Below are 24108 nucleotides of genomic sequence, written 5' to 3' on the forward strand. Positions count from 1 at the left end.
CCTGTACAACGAAAAAGACTCGCTATGCAATAAACGGAATTCCAACAATAGTCCTACTCTTGTAGGAAGTATATTCATCTCCGAAAAACGCGATGAGAAACCTTTCTTCACCTACACATACCAGAAAAATCAGCATGTCCATCTTTTGTGCAAGGGGGTTAAAGTAAACTCACGGTAAATCCTCGAAGTAAAAAACTGCCACAACACCACCGCATAACCAACAAAACAAATGACATTCTGAAACACCAACTGACTACCCAGCCCCCACCAAAAGAAGCCGAAATAACTCGGGTGCCGTAAGAAACTGTATATGCCGCCGGTGACTAAAACATGGCCCTCTCGACGTTGCACTTGGACGATGTGATTGAAGTTACTGCCCGCCGTGGCCATGGCTAGTGTGCGCACGGTTTGGCCGACGACCATACAGAGAATCCCGAATAGGAGGAGAATGGTTGATACAGTGCGGAGGATAGGCGATGTAGAAGATCCGAACAAATAATGCGACACAACGCATTCGACTATCGCAGATCCATGCGCAATATTATACGCTGCGCCGTTGGACGTCAACAGGAAAGAAGACACATCCGCATATTTCGTATTGTATTGCGCCGTAACCCAAAACTCGAGGAAGTGGAACAGACATAGCGATGATACGAAGAATGGTACTCGCCATAACGGGGTTTGGTGGATTGTAAGAAGATAAATGGTGGTCATGAAGGAGAGGCCGAGGATGAGTCCTAGACTGAATGCGCGTGTTGAGATGCCGGAGAGGGACATGTCGCCATTGGGGAGGACGGAGGGGTCGAGTGGTTTTTCGGGAGCGGTTGGGGTTGGGTTGTAGGCTGTGTAGTTGTTTGAGCTGTCATAATTGTTGGAGGTGTCGGTTGAAGGTATACTGGATGTTGGTGGGCGCCAGGCGAGGTATTCTCCTTCTTGTCGTGGTCTTATATCTGTGCTTTCAGATGCGCTGGCGCTGGAATCAGCGGAGGATGATATGCCGGTCGACATGTTGGGCGAGGGAGATTGTAGAATCGAGTATATCTGTTATCTGGTGGTGAGTTACCGAAAATAATTCTCTATCCGGAGCACCAGAGTCATCTTCTGGACGGTGAGGCTGGATAGAGTCGTGATAACTGGGAGAGAAAATAAACATGACGTTGACAATCAATTTTCCGAGATAGTGGAGCCTGAGGCGGCAGCTTTCCACAACTTCCCCTTAAACCGTTCATGCCTGAGGCAATAATAATTTGGTCAGTTGTATTGCACAAGTACACTAGGCAAAGATAATTGATAAGTAGATTGTTGTGGTTGAAACGTAATTGGGATGATGTTATTGCTTGATTACTTGTCAAGGATTCTTTGATAGTGGATGATCTTCACGGAAACAATTCCATGCTATTTCCCCTCGCGAACAAAGAGATGCAACACATACATAGCTAGACAAACCGACTTGATAGCTCCGTATCGAATCGCAGACATGACTCGTGCTTCGTGGGGCGTACAAATTCCAGAATAGTACATGTACGTACCTGATTGTGGTGGACCCGAGATAACTAATGGTTATGACCACATCCATCATCCATGGATATCAATCCTCATGCTAGCTCGATCGGCTGCGGGGCAGATGGACATCTACTAGGCACGTATCAACAACACTGCCACAGTAGAATAAGACACCTCCGCATTAGTGCTCTGAACCTTTGCCATCACAAAGTTGACGTAAACGTCCGACAACAGCTTAGGAAATTTGATCTATCTGATACACCGCCATCCCGGATATAGTTACATATCAAACATAATGGCAGAGCCTACGGAAAGAGAAAAGATGCTTCGTGGAGAGCTCTACCGAGCATTTACACCGGAGTTGATAGCTGCACGTGTCCAATGCGAACAAGCCTACAAACGCTTCAACAGTGAAAGTTTGAATGGTGAAATCTCGCGCCGGCGACAGATCGAATTATGGCGAGCGTGAGTGATAACTGCATTGTGCCAGTCAGATCTGTGTAAACCGAAATGGTTGATGACGATCCGATATAGCCTTGTCCAAGACACACGACCATTACCTCCACCAGCCGAAAATCAAGAAGCAGATGATGCTCTCTTGCGAAACGAACCGTGGGTTCAGGCCCCAATCTCAATGGACTACGGGTTCAACGTCAAGGTCGGTGAAGGCGTGTTCATCAATGTCAACTGCGTCATTATCGATACCTGCCTCGTCACAGTAGGAGCTCGTACTCTTTTCGGGCCGAATGTCCATCTTTATAGTGGTACTCATCCTCTGGACCCCGCCGTTCGCAACGGCACGCTAGGACCCGAGATGGGGAAAGAGATTCATATCGGCGAAGATTGTTGGCTTGGAGGGAATGTCATTGTCCTTCCTGGTGTGACGATTGGTAGGGGCTGTACCATCGGAGCTGGCAGTGTGGTGACTAAGGTATGTCAAAATCAATCTCAAGATAGTGAGAAACGAACATATTTGTTTCTTGTCCTGACTTTTTTTAAAGGATGTCCCCGCGTTTCATGTTGCTGCAGGTAACCCAGCTCGCATCATCCGGAAGATTGAGACCAGCATGTCGGAGGAGAGCTGATGAGATGATGCTCGAAAAGGAGAGATCATTAGGTGATGGGAGTGATAAACGTGATCGGCCAGGGCAAACCGTTGGTCGCTCTTTCCTTTTTATTTACGCTCTGTCGGTTGTGGACGCGCCTTCCCGCGATCGACGATTCTTGATTGACGTCAGCTCGGAATTTGGTGTACGGGACGTCATTGTCAATACAATACCAAATATACACAAATCAGTCTAAATCGGTAGACGGAGAATATAACAAGAGAATATATAGCAAACCCTGTAGGCCTATGATCAATTTATAGTTAGACATGGGGTAAAATTCATCGACACGGAGCGCAAGCGATGTAATCTTTGTTTTGGTACTCCGCATTGGCGACAGTAAAATACACTCCTCCGGAGAATAGAGCTTCACCTAGCTTCCGTAAACCCACACGCTTTACCTTACCTTACCTTAATTTCAGCCGCGTCTTTGTTGTCTATCGCTTATCGTTGCAATCGATTACGGTATCGTACCCTTCTATATTACACACCGTACGCCTGTCATATCAGTACCATGCAGCAGCTATGATGCCAAATTCTCCTCACAAAGACCTTCATGTTTACTCTCCCATCTAAGGTTTTTTTAAATCAACCTTTGCTCCCTCTCTCAACTCACTCTATTCTCAGTCATTTGCCAGGATACTTTTTTTACTTGGACGATTCTTCGTTTAGACCTCACTTGGTTTTTTCTTACCGTTGAACAGCCACGTTCATCTTACATACATACATACAACAAACTTTCACCTGCAGCTTCCGCGGCTAACTCAAAATTCTTGGCAAGGCAGCTACGCCTGCGTGGTGCTATCCACGCCCCCGACCAACACAGCACCGCTCGTTTCTCTTTCCAGTCGGCTGTTAAGACCAAACGAGCCGCTCCGCTCAGTCGGTCCTTTCGATTTGTGAATTCTCCAAATCGCAGGAGCAGGGCAAGAGAAAATGTCATGGCAGGTACCCCGCTAGGCAGCTCCAGCATTAGCACCCCGCCTAGTGCTCTATTACCAGAAGAGCCGACACATTCTCATGACGAGCAGATGGAAGACTTATCTTCTCAGACTACCAGAAAACGTCCTCGTCTGGACAGCGGAGCTGATTCGCGGGAATCCATATCCACTGAAGAGTCGCCTGTCCAGCAATCCGCGTCCCCGAAAACACCGAACGACCAAGAGCTTACCTCCTCTCAGCCTCTCTCAGGTCGGGTCACGATCAATATGAAGTCCCCCTCGCAACCCGGCGTTATCATACAGGATATTTCGTCTGTCCAAGAACTCCCCCGCGAAGAAAATGGCATTGAGCTGGATACAACAGACATTACAATACTGCAGTCAGAAGATACCATCATGGCCGGTGCACAGTCTTCCACTGCCATTTCGATATCTTCATCTCCCTCACGAAGTCCAGAGATAGAGGTCGCCGAAGTGGAGGATATGGACCAGGACCCAAATACATCTCGATGGCGTCCATTAGGGGATGCTGTTCAAGAGCAGAGCTCGGCGGGGATAGTTCAGGTCCATGAACAGTTTTCCCTGGTCGACCATTTCCCAAAGCTACATGGCAACCCAGACTTAAGGGAGTCTCTGGAAGAGACAGTCAGCATTATTGAAAAAGGTACGTCATTTGTTTGTCCAAGTTTAGTCTATGACATCTTATAACGATTTTATCACTAACAATGGAAAGCTCTTCATCATGATTACACGATCCTGAACCTCATCAAGCAATGGCTTGCTGGCTGTGTTGACAGCCTATCACAAGTTACTCTGGAAACAATACGGGATGACCCTGACCGCGAGTTCTGGGAAGACTTTCCTTCGATAATAGAAGGATTGCTCCGTAGACAGGTCGCTTTTAACCAAAATCAAGGCCCTGGTCTACTGATATTTTTGGAAGAATTCTTTCTAGATTTTGGACAACTTGCACTCCATATGCTTCGGCTCGACATCAGTTATCTCACAGTCGTTTCACAAACTCCATCAATGCAGCCCGCGGAATGTATCTCTCGGTCTTACGTGCAGTCTCTTGCCTGGCTTTTGCAGATGCAAAACATCCCCTTTTTCCGAGCTCTTCTACGGGTCTATCAGTCAAAAGCTATGGATCTTGTGGCGCAAGTATGTGATCATATGACGGAAGCTCCCTTGAACATCTTATCGAACATATCGGAGTACATTTCAATTCTTCTTCCTCTACTCCCTCGATTTCCTCAGCTGGCACAATCTCTGCTACCAGCAGTTGGAGTAGTCTCTAACTTGCTGGAATCTCGAACCGAACGACGAAAACTTGGTGCGGACGAAAAATTCATCAACTCGCCAATAATGAACCAGACTATCAAAGACTCCTATCCTCTATTCCGCAAATTGGATGAGGCATACCAGAATGCTATCACCAAAAAGGCGCCTTGGCTCACTGCAGATATCAGCGAAAATTTGTCACGCCATATCAACACTGCCCTGCGAGTCTACTGCGATTTTGATGCCTCGTTTGCTACCAAGCTTGCCGAAGACCTGTCCATAAACATACCTGAAGCGAGCAGCGAGGAATCTGCATTGATCGTAATCAATGCTTGGAAATTCAACACTTTGAAAAGGCACATCATGGATGGGCGGATGGAGTTACGAGTCTGGGGCACTGAGGCCATGCAAGTAGATCTTGTTAATATTTGGCGGCAGAAAATTCAGAGCAACCCTGACGGCGTCGATGTTCCGCTTGTGCAATACCTCCTGAAATTTCTACGCGACATACAGATCATCGAATACATTGTCGGCGTGGGCTCACATCCTCAAATAATTAGCCGCGGCGGCAACATTGTGGGTTTCTTCATAGTGACGAACACTTATGCCGACGCCGACACAGACACAATTTGGAAAGCTGTCACAGATGGCCAAGACCAAAGGACCGTTGGTGAAGTTCTCACAATGTTAGGCCGCACCGTTGTGATGCACCCATCCACTTCTCATGCACTTCTCTATCTCTCCTCCAAACTCCTTGAGCTTCCCATAAATCGCTTTGACCAACGGATGATCGAATTCTGCGATTTACTATTCCGGACTATGAGAGAGAAGTTTGAGGAAAACCAAGCAGCCGATCCACTGGAAACTTCGCATCTTGATTCAACCCCCTTGCGAGTATGTGTGCGCCTCATACGGGAGTCGAATTCGTGCCCCGACATCACCGATGAACAAAAAGTCACCCTACAACGATTTGCAGGCGGTCAGCTACAGCAGCTGTTAAATCTAGGCATGAGCGAGTCAGATAAGCGTGATGTCTATGAGCGATGTATTCAAGATATTGGTGAAAGAAACGAATTTGCATCAGGAAGCATACAAGCATTGAACGCCTTGATCCCGACAACTTTTGACTCCCAGGAGATTAGAGCTTTGGCTACGGACTATGAACTGACTGCTCTAGTCATTATGGAATTCGAACAGTTCTGGGGTAGCATCTTCGAAGTTTCTGACAGGTTCTCACAAAATGCTGTATTGTCCCGTGTCCACTTTTTGGGTCGACTCATCGATAAAGTTCCAGACACTATCACACCAGAACTCAGCGACACTCTCTGGACGAAGATTTTTATGGCTGGAAATATAGAATCCGCGAGAAGCTCCTTGTGGGAAATGCTATGTCGTGTCACCAAGATCTGCGTGACTCCAAACCCATTCATAGAGAGGTGTCTTCATCATTATCTACCGAGTGTCTCGCCAGAAAATTATTCCCAGGAGATCATGTCATTTGCCGAGCATGCAGTCCAGTATGAAATACGTTTCAACCCCCCCCCGGTTGCTGCGGAGAACGAAATTATCACATTACCAGGCGTGGACCGCATCTGGCATTTTATCCTCACGGCACCTCCCAACACTATTGAAGGACGAGCGACGAACTTCGCAATCGAAGTATATCTTGACCACGGTTTGATACGCAGGGCTCCGGCATCCGCAGCTGAAGCGACACACATCTCCTTGGTTGATCGCTGCGTGGATCAGATTAAGTCTGCTGCCTCGACCCTAAAAGGTTCAAATGATACTATGAGCTCTGAAGGCGATGCTATGGTCACTGTAGCTAGCGAACAAGAGATCGCCTCTGCAGGATTGAAGCTGAGTCGATCTCTTTTATTTCTACAGCAGCTTCTCCAGGGACTTCGCAGTCGGCCTCAGTACAGTCCTCCGCAAAGCCAGGCACCTGAACTTCCGGAACGGATCGGCCGAGGGGAACCTATTGAAATTTCCTATCAAAGCTTCCAAGAATCCAAGCAGTCTCGGGTGTCTACCTTACGTATAGGCAGTCTTTGCACAGCTGCTGAGTTGGTCAATCGTTTGACACGAGTGACGGGGTTCAGCAAATTCAGTGTGATCTTTGGAGGCCAAAAGATCAATTTGTTAGAGAATCCGGAAATGACGGTGCAAGACCTCAACATCAAAGGTCTTCTCATTATTAGAAAGATCCCGGATGGCACCGAAACGGCGACTGCTGGCAGGCGCCAATCACTCACACTCGTTGACTCTGAAATTTTGAAGCATTTTGATGACCTTTACGATCTTCTAGACCTTGATGAGAGATATGCTCATGAAATTTATGATTTTCTTATTGTCTTCCCACCACAAGAACGGGTTAAAGAAATGGTGAAAGTGGAGAGCAACACAGAGGACAAGCTATTCCCAATGGAGAAACCGTATAAGCTGCTATACTCTGTGAAAGCTCTTTCAACCTGTTTGCGAGAGTATTTACTTGAGGTACGTCATTGGAGCCATCTATTCCCACTTCAATTGACGACACTTACCAATATATCTCAGGCCGAATATCCATCCAGTCTCATTGCTCACAGCACTCAGGTGCTAGTGGGTGCTTTGACTCGCCCCGAAATGTCAGTAAATAGAGACGATTATATGAACTTGATTTTCGCACGTCATCTACTGGAGTGCCTCCTTTTATGCCTTTCAGGTGCGTATCGCCGCAGTGATATCTTTTACTCAAATACTAAATGATGATTTAGTGAAAACGACAGACCCACTGGTTCTCCCTAATGCTGAAGCTTTAGTTGGGCAATTGCTCTTTTTCATAAAAGCTGCACAAAATGCAGACCCTTCCCAAATTAGCGAGCTCGATATTCAAAGGCTCATCTGCCATTCGATATCAGTACTCATAGATGCTTCCATACGCCATCAGGACTTTTGGAATGTGACCAAGCAGCACGCTCGGTTCGAGGAATTGATCTTCTCACTCCTTCTAGATGAGAAACGCCAGTTGATACGCCGTCAGGTTGCGGAAAAGATAACGGCCACCTGCAATATCTCTGCCCCGAAAAGACTGGCAAGCGCGAATGCGAGCAACGTAGACCGACCAAACCAGCCTGAGGATTCGACTATTCTTGACATAATCTCGACTATTTGGGATGGCTTTGTACAGAATATGCAGAATTCAGTTCGTTTCGCAAAACAATCTCAGGAATACTTCTCTGCTGCTATTTGGGTCTTCCGATCAGTCGCTGAAAGAGGACCGCAAAACGTTGACTTCTCCGAATACATTTCAAAGTGGAGCGAGAGCATGCTTAGCCATGAAACCGAAGAGGTGAGTCATGGCATGTGTTTACTGATGCCGTACGATTGGCTAAATATGCCATAGTTTGTGGGACGTGAACCTGTGGATCATGTCATATTGGGATTTGCGCGCCTCTTACGACTATGTTTAGAGGTGGCTGTCAAGAGAGAAACAACGATCAATGCCGCGTAAGTGAATCCTGTCTCGGTTTCGACACTTTGAGCATGCTGACCGGGCGATAGTGTCCTCATTGATAGCCTTGTCAACAATTACCTATTCCCCGACCTGTCAGAACCATCTGATACGGAACTCATCACGCCGCGCATTCCAGTGATGAACGAGGAGACAAGAGAAGAGCTGTACAAGATCTTGTATTTGTTGGCTAGACAGGAAGAAAACTTTGGGAGAGTTATCGATCTGATGAATGATCTCATTCCACGTGGTAAGTACGCATTACTTTAAATCCACTGAGCTTTCACTCACAGTAACTTGAAGATTATACGTATAATACTACCTGGGCTATCGATCGACTGAAGGCAATCAGGTCTCCCGAAGGCTATGCGGGATTGAAGAACCTGTCAAACACGTGCTATCTGAACTCACTCTTTACACAGCTTTTCATGAACATCGACTTTCGTGATTTTATGCTCCAAGTCTCCGTAGACGACCCAGAATCATCACAGAAGCTCCTCGCGGAGACGAAGAAAATTTTTGGAAATATGCAAGAAACATGGTCCAAACATGTTGATCCTGAGGGCGCAGTATGTTCTATACGGACTTACGACAATGAGCCAATTGACGTCAACGTTCAGATGGATGTTGACGAGTTTTATAACCTGCTATTTGACCGTTGGGAAGCTCAAATAACTAATCCAGAAGCAAAGAAACGATTCCGGGCCTTCTACGGTGGACAATTGGTCCAACAGATCAAGTCTAAAGAGTGCGAACATATCTCAGAACGTCTTGAACCCTTCTCGGCAATTCAGTGCGATATCAAGGGTAAAGCGAATCTCGAAGAAAGTCTTCAGGCATATGTCGAGGGCGAGATAATGCAAGGAGGTTGGTCTTCTCGTGTGCATGATCGAGGTATATCTGTTAACATTGTGAAGACAACAAATACTCGTGCACATCCTGTGGACGCCACGTCGACGCGGTGAAACGGTAGGCAGCCCCTCTCTGATATTGATTTCGCGTCTTCCAACTGACGTATCTTCTTAGAGCATGCTTGAAAGAAATCCCCGACAATCTTATATTCCATCTGAAACGATTCGATTTTGACATGCTTACGATGATGCGAAGCAAGATCAATGATGAATTTCAGTTTCCTGAACGCATTGATATGACTCCGTACAAAGTGGAATATCTCTCAGATTCAAACATGAAGCTTGAAGAGGATATGTTTGAGCTAGTCGGCGTACTTGTTCACAGCGGGACTGCTGAATCAGGTCATTACTATAGTTATATTCGGGAGCGCCCAACTGCTGGAACCAAGAAGTCGTGGGTCGAATTCAACGATGCAGATGTTACTTCTTTTGACCCATCAAAGATCGCAGAACAATGCTTTGGAGGATCAAACGACTATCACGGACCGTCCATGGGACATACGCGCTTCGGAAAAGTCTGGAACGCGTATATGCTGTTCTATCAGCGTGTCTCTAGAATGGATGCTGAGAGGGAACTGTACAAGCCCACGATGAAAGACACACCTGTTCATGTACCCTTGCCACTCGACCTTGGAAATCACATCGCCATGGAGAATGAGATTTTCATACGCACATACTGTCTTCTGGACCCTTACCACGCCTATTTTATTCGCTGCCTTCTCCAACTATCGAAGGAGCATGTGCTATCGGGTTCGACTGTGGCTTCGGACTTACAGAAGGAAACTATCTATGTGGCCATGGATACCGTGGAACAATTGATCGCAAAAGCTAAAGAAATGCCGGAGTGGGACCGGATTATGCCTGAGCTGAGAAGGACCCTTCAAGAAACCCCAAAGGGAGCATTGAGGATCATCAAATGGATCCGTGATCGAGATACAGGACTACGCAATTTGATTCTGAAAGCTCCCCAGCAAGTCCGTAGCGTTTCCGTGAAAATATTCATCATGGCTCTTGTCAGAGTCCATGAGCTAGCAGCTGACGAGACCTTGGATGACTCAGAGCGGGCAAAGTGGCGATCGAAGTACACAGACTGTTGGCAGTACATTGTGGTAGGGTTGAACAATCTCTGGCCTATACTCTACACAGCCAATCGTTCTTGGGATGATTATTTCGAGTTTTTGGCCATCCTCACGACTCTTCAATCCCCACAAATCAATATCTTGCTTGACAATGGCTTCCTTCTCAAATGTCTTGAGATGGTTTGGCTAGATAGGGAGGATTCAAAGAGCCTGAAGCTGCAATATCCCAACTATCACAGACTTTTGGAACGTGGGCGCAAGTTCTCGCATCGGAAATTGATGGAACTACTTGCGCAATTGTTGAAATACATCGATTTGACATTGTCACCTACACCTGACGACGAACCCCGCACCACTAGTGATGGCCGTTATTCTCTAACTATCACTGAAAGCACTTTTATTTTCGAGCTTGGAAGGGACAATAACGGGGAACTTGTCTTTGTAAAAAAGATTCTCCAACATCAAATAAATCCAGCTGCCATTCGATCGATCATTTCTCTCCTGCTCGACGCAGAGCCTGAAGCTAATCTCACACAACCGATAATCAAAGTCCTTGAGGACGGTCTCCGAGCATCTCCAGCACAACTCTGCGCGCCTTACCTTGAAGCGGCGTTGGTATTTTGTTCTCGCAGCCCCAACGAACAGCAAGTCGTTGATATCATTGATTATATTGCTAAAGGAGTTGACTCCATCGGCGAGAGTGGAGGCAGAGAGCATATTAACTTTTTCACAAACATCATTTCTTGTCACAACGAACGTATTGAAAAGGATGACATTTGGTTCACCCAGAAGGTTGTGGAGCGCGTTCCCGAATGGGCACCCACTCTTCTTATTTATCCAGATAGAGTGGTCAAGAACGTCACATTTGACCTGCTGCGGAATGCTCTGTTCAACCCAGACCGGGAAGACATGGGCGACGAGTATCGGTCCTTCTATTACAAGGTCGCCAGGGAACTTGGTCAGTCGTGTGTGGAGGTCTTGAGGAAGACATATCTCACTAGTGAAGGGCAAACTGTAGAGAACAAGGTTGTGGACAACATACGAGTGGTGATCGCGCATTGTCTACGAACTTACTATGATGAGAGCGATGCTGATGATGCGGAATTCATGCAGCAAGCTGAAGGTGAGCCTTCATTTATCCTTCAGTCAGTTTAGAATCTCCATCTAACATACATTCAGCTGTCCTCGGTGCTATCGACCAATTATCAGTGGATGTGCCCGAAGAGATAGCATCCGGTACGTAGCTTGCGTTCTCATATGTCTAAGTTCTCTTTTTTTCTTTTCTGACCGTTATAATATTCAGCGTCTGATTTTGCTTCACCAGAAGATTGGGATGATCAGTCTGTTATGGGGAGCGACTCTGAATTTGGCATGGCAACACCATGATCAACCCATCTTACAGTCAAGAGAATCCATTCAATGCCTACAAAGCCACCTTTTCTCTATATGCGAGTCTATTTGGGAGCGACAGACATACACGTTCCGCTCGAAACATCACACCGAACGAATACAATTGTTAGATGAAGGGACTGGAGAAATGACGGCGCATCAATTTGGCCACGAAACGTCTTTCCCCCCTATTTCTTGCATTTATGAAGGCGTTTTCTCTCTAATGTTATCAATCACATAAACAAGGTTGGTCGGACGGGCGAAGCAGACTTTTACTTTTTCCTCCCTCTATTTGGCATGCATTTCTGGGTTGTTTTTAATGAATGATTATTTGAATGGAACGTGCAGCGTTCTCGTTTTCTATTGCGTTTTCCCCCATCATGTTTGCTAGATAATGGTTTCTCTTGGTCCGCTACCTAGATTATGAGTGATGAAGTATTGGGGTATCTAAATTTGAAATCAGATTTGCCTACCAGCCCCTATTTGAGCAATAAGTAAATGTTGGTACATGATATCAATAGCAAGGAAACGAAACTCAGTGAAAGGGGCACTGAGTCATTAAAGAGGAAAAGTAAACCCGCCGGAAAGTCGCCAAGTCGCCATTGAACAGAAATTTTATATGTTGTACAAGTTAATAACAAGAAAAACTTTTCACGAAACGTCCTCAAATTCTTCGTCTTCATCGGATTCTTCCTCTTTCTTGACAGAGTCTTCCTCCGTTTTGATCTTCTTAGAAACCGGACCATCATCGGCTGGAGTAGCAGGCGTATCGGTGGCAGTTTGAGGCGCACTACTACCGGACTCTGATTCCAATTCTCGTTTGATTCCAGCCATGGGGGAGCGTCCCAAAGCCGGCGCACTGGTTGGGCCTTGGCCAAGTGTAGTCGCGGCCGGTGTGCCTACAACAGAGATATCCTCAAAATCGTCTTCATCCTCATCATCAGAGTCATCTTCATCCGGCGAGGTTGCTTCTTCGGCTTTGGCTTTGGCGATCTCGGCGTAATATGCTGCGATGTCGTCCAGCGCATCCATGCTTGGTTTTGCCTCATCGCCTTCATCTTTGATTTCGGCTTTGACTTCCGCGTCTGTTTCGGCCTTCATTTGGCCCACGTTACCGGCGGTAGTGGAAACGGTTGAATGAGTATGCCAGACGGGGAGAGCGTTTTGTTTCTCAAAAGCCGCTTTGCGAGCTGCGTCTGCCTCTTGTTCGGCGGCGGTTTTCTCGGCCGACGACTGGACCGACACTTCAATTGCGGCTGCGTCAACTCTCTGGATCCCGCGAACTGCTGCTGGTTGTTTCGCTGCTGCAGCGATGGCAGGTTTTGAGGGATGGGTTTGTTGGTTGCGAATCACTTCGACCTTGTGATCCCATGCGGTCTCAAAATCGTTGATCGGAATATCTGTTGCGTCGATTTGTTTGAGCAGAGTTGTAAATGCTTCCAGTTGAGCCATTAGTTTACTATTCTTCTCGTGACCCGTACGGTCGAGGCCCTCCGTGCCTTTGACATCTTCAGTACGTTCCAAAATAGCACCGCAGGATTGACATTCGAATCCTTCATCGCTGTAGAGACTAAGAACGTCGAGTTCGGTCCACTCTGATCCACATCGTAGACATATATATTCCTTCCGATCCTCGCTCGGCGTATACTGCGCTTTGATTGTGGACGTTAAACGAAGTACTCGATATTTGATTGCGTCAATGACTGGGTGCAGCGGGATATAGTAGTAATCGCGGTTCACGGGCCGAGTTGAACCTTCACGAATTTCACTTCGTGTATGACTATATGCGTAAAATTCTTGCTTTAGTAATTCATAAGTAGGAAACGTGCAAGATCCACGGGTGAGGGCTATACACTGCTATAAGGCGGTCTTCCCGCAATTTAGAACAAAGCTTCCGCAAATCCTTCTGCTGCATGCCGAGTAGATGCGCGAGGTCTTCGGCATGAAGTCTGAGAATAATGTCAGCGACGGTTATCTCACATCAATACCTCATCCTAATAGCAGAACTCGGGAGGCATACACCGAGTGTATAAACAGCGCATCGACCACCAGAATCTGACGGGTTTCGTAGAAAGCGCGAACAACGCTCCGGACCAGGGCGCTTGCCAAATCCATTATTCCTCATGCAGCAATATAAGGGGCAACTTTTTTAATGAGGGCGAAACGACACTGTCGGCGGCTAAAGAGTGGTGGAGTGGTGTCGTCGACTGAAAGTCGGGACCAGAATGTAGAGGACCTATATGACGGGTGAAAACGACATGACCCTTCGTCGTTTCCCAGCAAAGGCTCGAGAAGAAGATTTATAGATAAGCTGGAAAACCCGCAACCTCCTTGTGACAGATGCGAAAGCAGCCGCTTCGCAGTGAAACTGAAGAAAGGGGTGAATGAAAGCAGATCAATGATGCTTTGCATTGATGAGCAATACTCACAGATAGTAACAGAGTTTATACCGCCTGCCGCTTTGGCACTAGTACAAATAGACTTTACAGAGCTATCTGGCCAATCATACGAAGGCCCACCTCGCCGACCGCCGTTAGCCGCCGAGAAATAATTTCCATCTTAATGTCAAAAAAGATCTGGAAGGACCACTGTTGACAATAAGAGTTCTAGGCGCATCGAGTAGAATCATACAGTCGGTTCACAGTTGGAGATCTGCATTCTCAGCTCTTGCGCCTATGTACAGCATCCCTATTCGAAGAAGGGCACTTGTGCAATTGTCACCACTTTTTCCCCAGTCGAGTATAAAGGCTCGAGCTGGTATCGCGACTTCGTTCGTGCCATCAATTTCACCTACTAGACGACTTTTGCGATTCAATCATATCAAATCTGTCACTCGGATCACCACTGAAACGTCAATATGGCAGGAAGAGGTGGAAAATATCAGAAACGCCATTTGGGACGTAACGAATATTTGTAGGTCCTGCGCCCTTCTCATTTGTATTCCCCTTCTCCTGAAATGCCCTTTTCTGACTAAATCGCAGTCGACAGAAAAGGGAGGATGGGAACGATCGCGAAGTCAACAAAGAACGAAATGATGAAGAACAAGCGCAAAAGAAGCGGAAAATAGAGAATGGCGAGGCGCCAGTGCCGATTTATGCTACTCAATTTTCCGCCGAGGATATTGCGGCTGAAGAACGACGACCGAAGAAAAAGGTGGCTGTTATGATTGGGTATTCTGGAACGGGGTACCATGGCATGCAGTTGTAAGTTTAATCTCGTGGTAGGCAGATCAGAGACGAATTACTGACATTGTCAATGTAGGAGTCCAACTGAGAAGACAATTGAGGGCGACTTGTTCGCTGCCTTTGTCGCTGCTGGCGCAATTTCAAAGGCTAACGCAGCGGATCCCAAAAAATCTTCGCTCGTCCGATGTGCTCGTACGGACAGAGGCGTACACGCTGCTGGAAACGTTGTATCCCTCAAGTTGATCGTCGAAGATCCCGACATTGTTCAGAAAATCAATGATAATCTAAGCCCACAGATCCGTGTCTGGGGTTATGAGACTGTGACCAAGGGTTTCAGTTGCTATCAACTTTGCGACTCTCGCATGTACGAATATTTAATTCCTACTCATTGCTTTCTGCCACCCCACCCAAGCACGCACTTGGGTAAGAAGACAGTGCAGCTTGCCGAGGAAAACGAGGATATGGAAGGATTTCTCGCAAGACAAGAGGGAGTCCTGGACTTTTGGCAAAACATTGACGAGAACGAGATCAAGCCTATCTTGGAGAAAGTGCCTGAAGAGATCCGGAGACTTGTTCAGAGGGCCTTGTACATTGAAGAGGATGGCGATAAAGGAACAGCAGTTGACAAGGAGCCACCACAATCTGTCAACGTGATCGCTAAACTGGAGAAAGCTCAGGAAACCTCAGCATCCGAGGCCGGCGCACAGCAACCAAGCGACGTGCAAGAAGAAGCACCCAAGCCAAAATTGACCGCAGAGCAAAAGGAAATCATCAACACCAGCATCAAACAAATCAAAGCTGCCTACCAAAACGCCAAACGCGCCTACCGCATCCCCCAAAACCGCTTGCAACGAGTCCAAGACGCCCTAGACAAATACATCGGCACCCGCAACTTCCACAACTATACCATCCAAAAGACCTTCCGCGACCCCTCTTCCAAACGCATCATAAAATCCTTCGTCGCCAACAAAGAACCCATCATCATCAACGGCACGGAATGGGTCAGCCTCAAAGTCCACGGACAGAGTTTCATGATGCACCAGATCCGAAAGATGGTGGCCATGGTTGCACTCATTGTTCGCTGTGGATGTGATCCCAAAATCATTGAGGAGAGTTATGGACCTACAAAGTTATCAATTCCCAAGGCTCCGGGCTTAGGTTTGTTGTTGGAACATCCTATTTTTGATTCGTACAACAAACGGGCGGCAAAGGAGTTTAATAGGGAGACGATCGATTTTGGCAAGTATGAGAAGGAAATGAATGAGTTTAAGCAGAGGGAGATTTATGATCGGATTTTTAGGGAGGAGGAGGAGTCAAATGCGTAAGTTTATTCGTTCTTGCACGGCTGGTAGGTTGATCGTTTGTTTGTTAACCTCTATTCATAGTTTCGGTGTCTTCTTCAATCATGTGGACCATTATCCTGCAAATACGTTCCTATATTTGACTTCGGCAGGCATTGTGGCGTCTCAAGCGCCTGACGGGCCTACTAAGTCTCAGAAGGGCGAGAGAGCCGAAGAAGTTTTGGCAGGTATTGAATCTGAGCCTGAGGAAGATGCGTCCGGCGCGGAGGGGGGTTGAGAAAAGGGTCCTGTGGATATATCGCCATATTGATGAACCGTTACGCGTTAACATTCTTTAGATAAAACGCTATTGCGTCAAAAAGAAGATTTGAATAGACTACTCATTCATTACTCAATACAAAAACATAACTTACAACCAAAGAAAAACATAAGCAAAGACGAGAGGGAACAGTTGTAGAACGAAAGAGAAAACAAAACATGTTCCTGATTTGAGCTCTGCTTTGGTCCTTGAACAACGCTGTCATGGCTGGTCATATCACGTGGTACGCCTTTCAGCAAAATTGAGGAGCATTGAAATATCCCAGAACGAGGAAGTATACGCCAAGGGGCTGGCGGGAAGAAAAAAATCAAATGTGCAAGCAGTGAGTGCCAAGACAAGAAAATCACATCAAGAACGTTAAAGGTAGAGACTCATGAAGGAAAATGGAGGAGAATGAGAAGGAAGGAGCTTGGTATAATAACAAAAAGTTCAAGAAAATCCGGCGAGGAATATGGAAATGTAAACAAGAATGGAAGTCTTTATAGCATGAGTGAAGGTTATGAGGTTAGCAGTCATCAAAACATGAGAGATCGAGTCTTTTCCCGTCGGGCTTCAGGGGAGCGAACTTCAGGCTGTGACAGATTATGTTGGTGTCGAGGCTTTGTTGGCTGAGATGCTGGTGCCGTCTGTTGTGAAGATAGTCCGTTAGGTCCCATGAGACGATCAAGTGCTTCGCGTTTAGCGTTCAAAGCCTTCTCATGCTTGAGGACAAGCTCTGTCCAGGCTTTCATTTGACCTGTGCCCGCAGCATAGCCCTTACCAACAGTATCTGAAAGTACTGTCATCCATCCTTCTTTCTCGGCGCGGCTATCAGCATAAAAGTCGATCACCTCGCCATTGGCGAACCGAATCCGGAATCCCTCCTCCACAAACATATAGCCCTCCTCTTCCTCCGAAAAGGCCGACTTGCGTCTTCCGCCTCCTCGAGTAGTGGTCTCCTTCTGGGTGAGAGTCGATTTATCATCAATGAGTTTAGCAGCCTTTGCCAAGTTGATTGTAGCACGCGGTTGCCTGGTTACTTCATGATAGGCAGTCAACTTTGATCCCTGCAAGCGGAAGAAACGCCGTCTCCAGTACTGCATGGCGGCCATTAACATTAACATTTTCTACAACCATTATAGGAGGTATGGGGAGCTTACGGGACAATCGCCTCCTTGTTGAGACAAGTAGCCTTCCCACATACGGGAGGCAGCGTTTTCCGCTTCACGCATTTCGCGTATACAAGCGTTCATGCTCTTTGGCATGTCTTCTTCCTTGGCTCCTTTCGGTATAGGAACAAAGAGAAGTTGAAGCTCGAGATTACCGACTTTGTAGGGAGGTCGTTTTTGAACAATGTTGAGTGAGCTGCTTTTCTTGCTCTTCACACTTGATGGTTCCTCCACAGCCCATTCATTGAAACAAGGAACACGTACAACGTAAGGTCGACCATATGCATACTTTTCATGGTCCGAGAGAGAGACGTAGGCACGAGCAAAGCTACCATCGCGATCAATGACCGAGCGAAGCTTTTCCCAAGGGCCTGCATTGGCTTTGGCTTCTAGTCTCTGCTTTTCTTGTTGCTCCAATTGCTGCTTCATCTCCATTTCTTTGCGCTTCTTTGGAGATGCGAAGACGCGGCTGAAAGCTGAAGACTTTTGTTTGGAAGGGGTAGCAGAGACAACTGATTCTCGATTTTGTTTCAAGAATATGCCGTCGGTTTTCATTTGCAATGTCAGTTGGAACTCCAATTCTTTGTGAACGATAAGCTCAAATTCCTGGCCGATGGGAGCACTTCTTCCAAGCTCGAGCCACGATGTTGTGACACAATGCAAGCCGTTGTCCAATGTCAATGCGAATTGAAGTTTCTCCCCTAGAAAATAGATTGGTCAGTGGAAGATAGATATATCGAGTTGATGATAGGATAAGTTACCCTTTGGTAAGGGCATGTCCAAATCTCGGACACCAACGACCTTGACAAACAATCTTCCTCTCTCTTGGTCGTCCTCTGGCTGCTCGATTTCTACCTCCTCGCTGGTTTGTTGGACATCCTGAACGTTGCTTGGCATACCTGGCAAAGGCGGAACTGCCCCTGGAACAGGCTTCTTCTTGATAGCACCGGGAGCCTTTGAACTTTGACGTCGCATCTTACCATTCCAGGGCTCAGCAGTCCAAGTGGGTTGACTGGCTTTGCGAGGCGTGTTGTTTTCTGGCTTATTCTCCGCATTTTTCGTAGCAGCGTTCTGAGGAACAATTTCAGGTTCGTCATTGGTATTGCTAGAAGCAATAATAACCTTAGTGTTTTGACGCATGAGGTAGCCTCTCTGTCCAAGTGAAGATTTGTTAGCAAAAGAAGTACCAAATTGTGGTGGGTTTAATGCTCCAATGGGTCCTGATGGGTATTCTTCTAGGATTCCAAGTGGGTTGGGCGTTGATGGTGCAAAGGTTCTTCTGGAAAGGGCTAGATCAAACGCAACCTTTTGGGCCTCAATAACTCGATCAAATTCCTTGTCCAAACCAAGGTCAAGACCTTCACCGGAACCAGTAAATGGAATGTCTAGTTTGACTAGGCTACTTTGTCTCTGGGTTACTTCCGGGACAGCCAGAGTGTGTAGGTCGTCGTTTGCCTGCTCGACATCGCGTGCTTCCTGTTCGTCGTCGTCTTCCTGGGTGTCCTCGATGGCTGTTTCAGCAACTGGTACGATGGCGCTCTGGACACTAACTTTACGGCGGACGGCGGCCATTGACTGTACATCAGCGGGAGTCAGTGAAGGACGAGTTTTCAAGCCGGTACCAGGGGCTTTGATCGTCGCAACAAGCTCCGAGACCGGCTCTGGAGTGGTTTCATAATCAGATTCCTCGTCTCCAGATTCTTCGTCAACTGGATGTCTAATCACGGAATCAGGGGTAGATGGCTCGTCGGTCTTGTCACCAGTCTGCTTTTCTGGAGTTTGTGGGCGTTGAAGCGGTTCGGGGAGGTTTGCCAAACCAAAGTCCAGATGCTCAAACCCATTCGGTGACCCATCTCTGGTCTCTGATAACACTTGGTCATACTCTATAGTCTCCTTGATATCTTCCGTTTCTGGAAGATGAACTGTAGTGACATCGGTCTCAGTCGTCTCGGTAGAAATATCTCGTTCTTCCTTGATGGTATCCCTCGAGTTTCGAGAATAGTTGCTCTCATCATCTTCATCATCTCCCAGTCGGTCTTCATTTGAAGGAAGAGGTAGTCCATGTGCATTAGGTCCGAAGTACTCTGGAATGTCGTAGACGTCGCCTTCGTCGTCACTCAATGGCTCGTCTTTGATAAGAACATCGACGTCATCTAGATGATCTTCGAGAGAGGGAATAGGAACATCTGGATCGTATTGCATGTGAGGTGGGCTGGAATTGAATTGAGACGAGTATTCACCATCATCAACTTCGTCATCTTCATCATCATAGCCGAGATCTTCTCTAGACTTCAAGTTTCTGAGAATATCCTCACGAGAGATATGTGGTGGAGTATCGACTTGGCTTGCTATGGACTCGGATGGTCGTCTACCTTCATATTCACTTCCCGCGCTTCTCTCCCGAGCACCAGCCCTCCTCATGCGTCTTTCTTTCTGGCGCTCAAGTTCTAGTTGTTGGTCATTATCGTCTCTCTCTTGCAGCATCATAAGTCGTAATCTGTCTTCGAGGTTCATGGACGGGCGTCCAGAACCCACAATATCATTTTTGGAATATGAAGCTGGACCAGGAGGGGGCGGTAGCACACGCTGTCCACTGGCACCCCGCTCGAATGCTGCAGACAATTTATCGGGACTGCTTACGCGAGGTGATTGATCCTCAGACCGGGCGTTAGGCAGAGGTGGAAGAGGGCGCTTTTCGCCATTCGAATCGAGCGAGTCAATACGAGAGCCATGAGTGGATGCATCATGATTCGTCACAGGCTGGACATCAGGACTGGGGCTGCCAGGGTGATCAATAAACGGGTCCTCGTCCTCGCTCACCAAGTCGTCATTTGCCGAATCAGGGCTCATAAACCGCCAGTCGTCAGGCAAGACAACTGGGGTTTTCTCAATGTCCTCGAGAGAGGCGTCGAAACTGTCGTCTCGATCTAGAGATGAGCCCCTATCAAAACTTGTTTCAATCTCATCCTCATCAAATTCGTAACTTCCTTCTCGTGATTCTGCAAGAGAAGACATATCAGGGGTTGTCATCTCATATTCGTTGACTTGAGGTGGCGCAGCGTCAAATGTGACGCTCTTGGGGTTTCTATCAGAGAAACGCGATGGTCCACCGTCTATATCTGACCAGATATCGGACTCAGGGTCAAATAGCTTATGTCCGAATCGAGTAGCTTTGGATAAACTCGACTTTGGGGGTGAAGGTTGGTCTTTGCTTGGTGAAACCGGCCTGTATTTCGGCGACTCTTCTGCCTCTCCAGGTCGACGTGGCGATTGCACGTCGCTCTGGCTTCGACCGTGAAACGACCGACCTGTTGCTAATGGCCGCTCGGGAACAGAAATATGCGATGGGTCGTATTCTGTATTTTGTTCACGAGCAATTAGACTGCTATTTTTCACGCGAGACGCGCGCTTGAGATTTTCTATTGACGCTCTCTTACTTGGAGAGTAGGGAAGTTCTGGGTCATATGGCTTTCCGTTTTCCGAATTCAAAGAAACAAATGATGATTGAGATTCGCGATCTTGCCAGAAAAGGCGTTTTGAAGTTGAATTATTAAATGGCGATGAATCGAATGGAGACGACCCCAGTGAATACTAAAACGCATCAGTGACTTTCGTACTTTCTGGCGTTACTTATTCCGATACGTACCTTGGCTGGTGGCTGTTTCCAGCTTGGAGAATTCCGTCGCTGAGCCATTGGGCTCAGCTCTGACAAAGGACGCGGTGTATTGCTAGTCATTTTCTGACTACGGTCCAAATCTTGTCGCTGGCTTATACTGTTCAATATGTGGCAGTAAACGCCTTCAAACTTTGAGGATGGTAAACAAGAAAGTATTATCCAACAAGTACGAGAGCGAGGTGGGTTGTAATAGGGTCTGGAATGCTATGGCGTAGGTGGCCCACTGGCATTGACTTGACGTGGATATCACCGGTCAAATCTTTTTTAGAGTACTCTCAATCTGACTCGAAAAAGGTCCGATCTAGCCAACTTCGAGGTCAAAAGAGCAGGGACAGAGCGATTGTACAGAATATAAAAGGAGAGGAGGTAGAGACGGTTTTTGAAGGTGAGTGAGGAGAAGCAGGACGACAGGAGATGTTTCATAATGAACTAAATGATAAATAAATGATAAATAGAGCCAAGAGCAAGGCACACAAACAAGGAAGGAGCGCCTTCCTAAGTGGGATTGCCTTGTTGACTCGCGCCTTGGTCGCCGTTGCCCGGGACAACACAACTGGACATGCCATCAACAGCGTCTGATTGGCCAGCTTATTCTCCGCATCCCTGTCACTTACTAATTCCAAAGAGGCTTAGTGCGCGGCTTCGGATTGCCTCCGTCCAATTTTTTGCTCGGGGTCTTTAAGTCTTGCTTTTTGCACCGATACAAACTGATTATTGTCGACACGAATCAAGGGTTACTGTACTTTGACTTCAAAAGATTCCACGAAATACTCCCCGCTATATTTGTCTCCAAAATTATATTCCGGACGTGATCATGTCCGTTGGGTCCATGAGCTGGCATGGAAGAACCATCTTACGTCCAGCTTTACCGGTCCTCCGCGCTTCCTACACACCATGGCTCGTCTCTACGCGATGGGCGTCCTCTGGGCGATTACGCCACAAACCAACAAGAATGGCTCTGTCTCCGAACGTAGCCAGGGACGATCTCAAGAAGAGAGGCCGAGCCCGCAGTGAAAGGGGCCCATGGTCAAACCTGAACCAGACCACGCCACGCCTTCGTGGGGATGCAAAGGCCAGATCAGACGCTGCCATCAAACGTTCATCCCGCGGACGAGACGGGGAAGAAGGGGAGAAGAAGAAAAAGGAAGAATCGCCGTTATACAAAGCGTTGAAGATGCAGACTACACTGTCTCCGTTGAGCTACGGTTTGCGAAACGTGATCAAAGAACGAATAGCCAGCATCATGAACTTTGACCAGTTCAAGCTTCTCCCTGTCGTACAAGACTCGATCCTTACGCAAGCCCTACCCGACCTTGTCGATGTCACACCCACCCCTATTCAAAGCGTCGCCATCCCCGCGCTATTACTTGATGGAGATAACAAGAAACCCACGAAGAAGAAGAAAGCATCCGAATTACAATACAATTATGAGCAGTTCCTATTGGCGGCAGAAACAGGATCCGGCAAGACTTTGGCCTATTTGGTACCTATAATCGACAATATCAAGCGAACAGAAATGGCAGAAAAGATAGAGGAGGAGAAACAATTAGCTGAAAAGGCAAAGGAAAGCGAGAAGAGAGCCAAGGAGCGCCATAACGAACTCGAGCCTCCCGAATTGTCAGAGAATCTCACCACCTCGGCGGGACGACCAAGGGCTATTATCTTGCTACCGACATCAGAGCTGGTTGCGCAGGTTGGCGCAAAAGTCAAGGCCTTTTCTCACACGGTCAAATTCCGTTCCGGGCACATTGCATCTTCCGATACGCCACGCAAAATCCGCAGTGTGGTTTTCAACCCTTCTGGTATCGACGTTCTCGTCTCCACGCCACATCTTCTGGCATCGATTGCTAAGACTGATCCATACGTTCTGAGCCGTGTTCAGCATATCGTTGTTGACGAAGCCGACTCACTTTTGGACCGGTCATTTGGATCTATAACGACCGAGATTATCGATAAAGCCTCCGGATCGCTGAAACAGTTGGTCCTTTGCTCCGCCACTATTCCGCGCAGTCTGGACACTTTCTTGCGCAAGAGATACCCCGACATTCGTCGTCTCGCTACGCCAAATCTTCACGCCATTCCACGACGAGTCCAGCTCGGTGTTGTAGATATCGACAAGGAGCCGTTTCACGGCAATCGCAGCCTTGCCTGTGCCGATATTATATGGTCTATAGCCAAATCAGGCGAAGCAGAATCAATGGGCGAGTACAACCCTTTCATGGAGAAGGAAGTCCGAAAGATCATTGTGTTCGTCAACGAGCGTGAGGAAGCCGAAGAAGTTGCCCAATTCCTGCAAACTAAGGGCATTGACGCCATCCCCTTTTCACGGGACTCCTCGAAACGCTCACAGGAGATAGTCGAAGAGTTCACCACACCCAGGCGTCCTCCAACTACAGAGGAGATCATGGAGATGCAGAAAATGCGTCGCATACAAAAATCATCCGTCCCCTTCGTTCTATCTGATGAAGAAAAGGAGATTGGAGTCATGAAACGCCTACCGAATACTAAGGTCATGGTCACCACCGACTTGGGTTCTCGTGGTATCGACACTTTGCCCGTCCGCACTGTGATTCTGTATCATGTCCCTCATACAACCATTGATTTTATCCATCGGCTGGGCCGTGTTGGAAGAATGGGTAAACGTGGTCGCGGTATCGTGCTCGTTGGTAAGAAAGATCGCAAAGACGTGGTGAGGGAAGTCCGTGAGGCAATGTTCCGCGGTCAGGCTCTGATTTAAAAACAAATATATTCTCCTCTTGTATACATTTTTTGTAAT

General features: G+C 47.3%; 7 protein-coding genes across 7 annotated transcripts; 4 read left to right on the forward strand and 3 right to left on the reverse strand.

The window, feature by feature from the left end:
- Positions 1–22: 22 nt before the first annotated feature.
- Positions 23–1008, reverse strand: EYB26_005728 (uncharacterized protein; the record flags this gene model as incomplete). Its single annotated transcript, XM_054265011.1, has 2 exons — positions 23–111; positions 174–1008. The coding sequence occupies 2 exons, from the start codon at positions 1006–1008 to the stop codon at positions 23–25; spliced, it is 924 nt and encodes a 307-aa protein (XP_054120986.1).
- Positions 1009–1798: 790 nt separating this feature from the next.
- EYB26_005729 (uncharacterized protein) lies at positions 1799–2588 on the forward strand (the record flags this gene model as incomplete). The annotated part of the gene is made up of 3 exons (XM_054265012.1): positions 1799–1968; positions 2038–2434; positions 2505–2588. 3 exons carry the CDS (start codon positions 1799–1801, stop codon positions 2586–2588), a joined length of 651 nt encoding a protein of 216 aa, XP_054120987.1.
- A 962-nt stretch (positions 2589–3550) lies between these two features.
- EYB26_005730 (uncharacterized protein) lies at positions 3551–11700 on the forward strand (the record flags this gene model as incomplete). The annotated part of the gene is made up of 11 exons (XM_054265013.1): positions 3551–4214; positions 4284–7327; positions 7388–7535; positions 7588–8162; positions 8217–8320; positions 8375–8574; positions 8628–9191; positions 9242–9293; positions 9351–11437; positions 11494–11550; positions 11639–11700. 11 exons carry the CDS (start codon positions 3551–3553, stop codon positions 11698–11700), a joined length of 7557 nt encoding a protein of 2518 aa, XP_054120988.1.
- Positions 11701–12354: 654 nt separating this feature from the next.
- On the reverse strand, positions 12355–13818 carry EYB26_005731 (uncharacterized protein; the record flags this gene model as incomplete). Its single annotated transcript, XM_054265014.1, has 3 exons — positions 12355–13483; positions 13557–13652; positions 13724–13818. 3 exons carry the CDS (start codon positions 13816–13818, stop codon positions 12355–12357), a joined length of 1320 nt encoding a protein of 439 aa, XP_054120989.1.
- Positions 13819–14560: 742 nt separating this feature from the next.
- On the forward strand, positions 14561–16466 carry EYB26_005732 (uncharacterized protein; the record flags this gene model as incomplete). The annotated part of the gene is made up of 4 exons (XM_054265015.1): positions 14561–14616; positions 14685–14906; positions 14965–16209; positions 16274–16466. 4 exons carry the CDS (start codon positions 14561–14563, stop codon positions 16464–16466), a joined length of 1716 nt encoding a protein of 571 aa, XP_054120990.1.
- A 557-nt stretch (positions 16467–17023) lies between these two features.
- EYB26_005733 (uncharacterized protein) lies at positions 17024–21392 on the reverse strand (the record flags this gene model as incomplete). The annotated part of the gene is made up of 6 exons (XM_054265016.1): positions 17024–17584; positions 17648–18357; positions 18418–18808; positions 18962–21012; positions 21094–21247; positions 21303–21392. The coding sequence occupies 6 exons, from the start codon at positions 21390–21392 to the stop codon at positions 17024–17026; spliced, it is 3957 nt and encodes a 1318-aa protein (XP_054120991.1).
- Positions 21393–22146: 754 nt separating this feature from the next.
- On the forward strand, positions 22147–24069 carry EYB26_005734 (uncharacterized protein; the record flags this gene model as incomplete). The annotated part of the gene is made up of 1 exon (XM_054265017.1): positions 22147–24069. One exon carries the CDS (start codon positions 22147–22149, stop codon positions 24067–24069), a length of 1923 nt encoding a protein of 640 aa, XP_054120992.1.
- Positions 24070–24108: the final 39 nt, after the last annotated feature.

Source organism: Talaromyces marneffei, chromosome 4, assembly GCF_009556855.1.
Source record: "Talaromyces marneffei chromosome 4, complete sequence".
Taxonomy (NCBI): Eukaryota; Fungi; Ascomycota; class Eurotiomycetes; order Eurotiales; family Trichocomaceae; genus Talaromyces; species Talaromyces marneffei.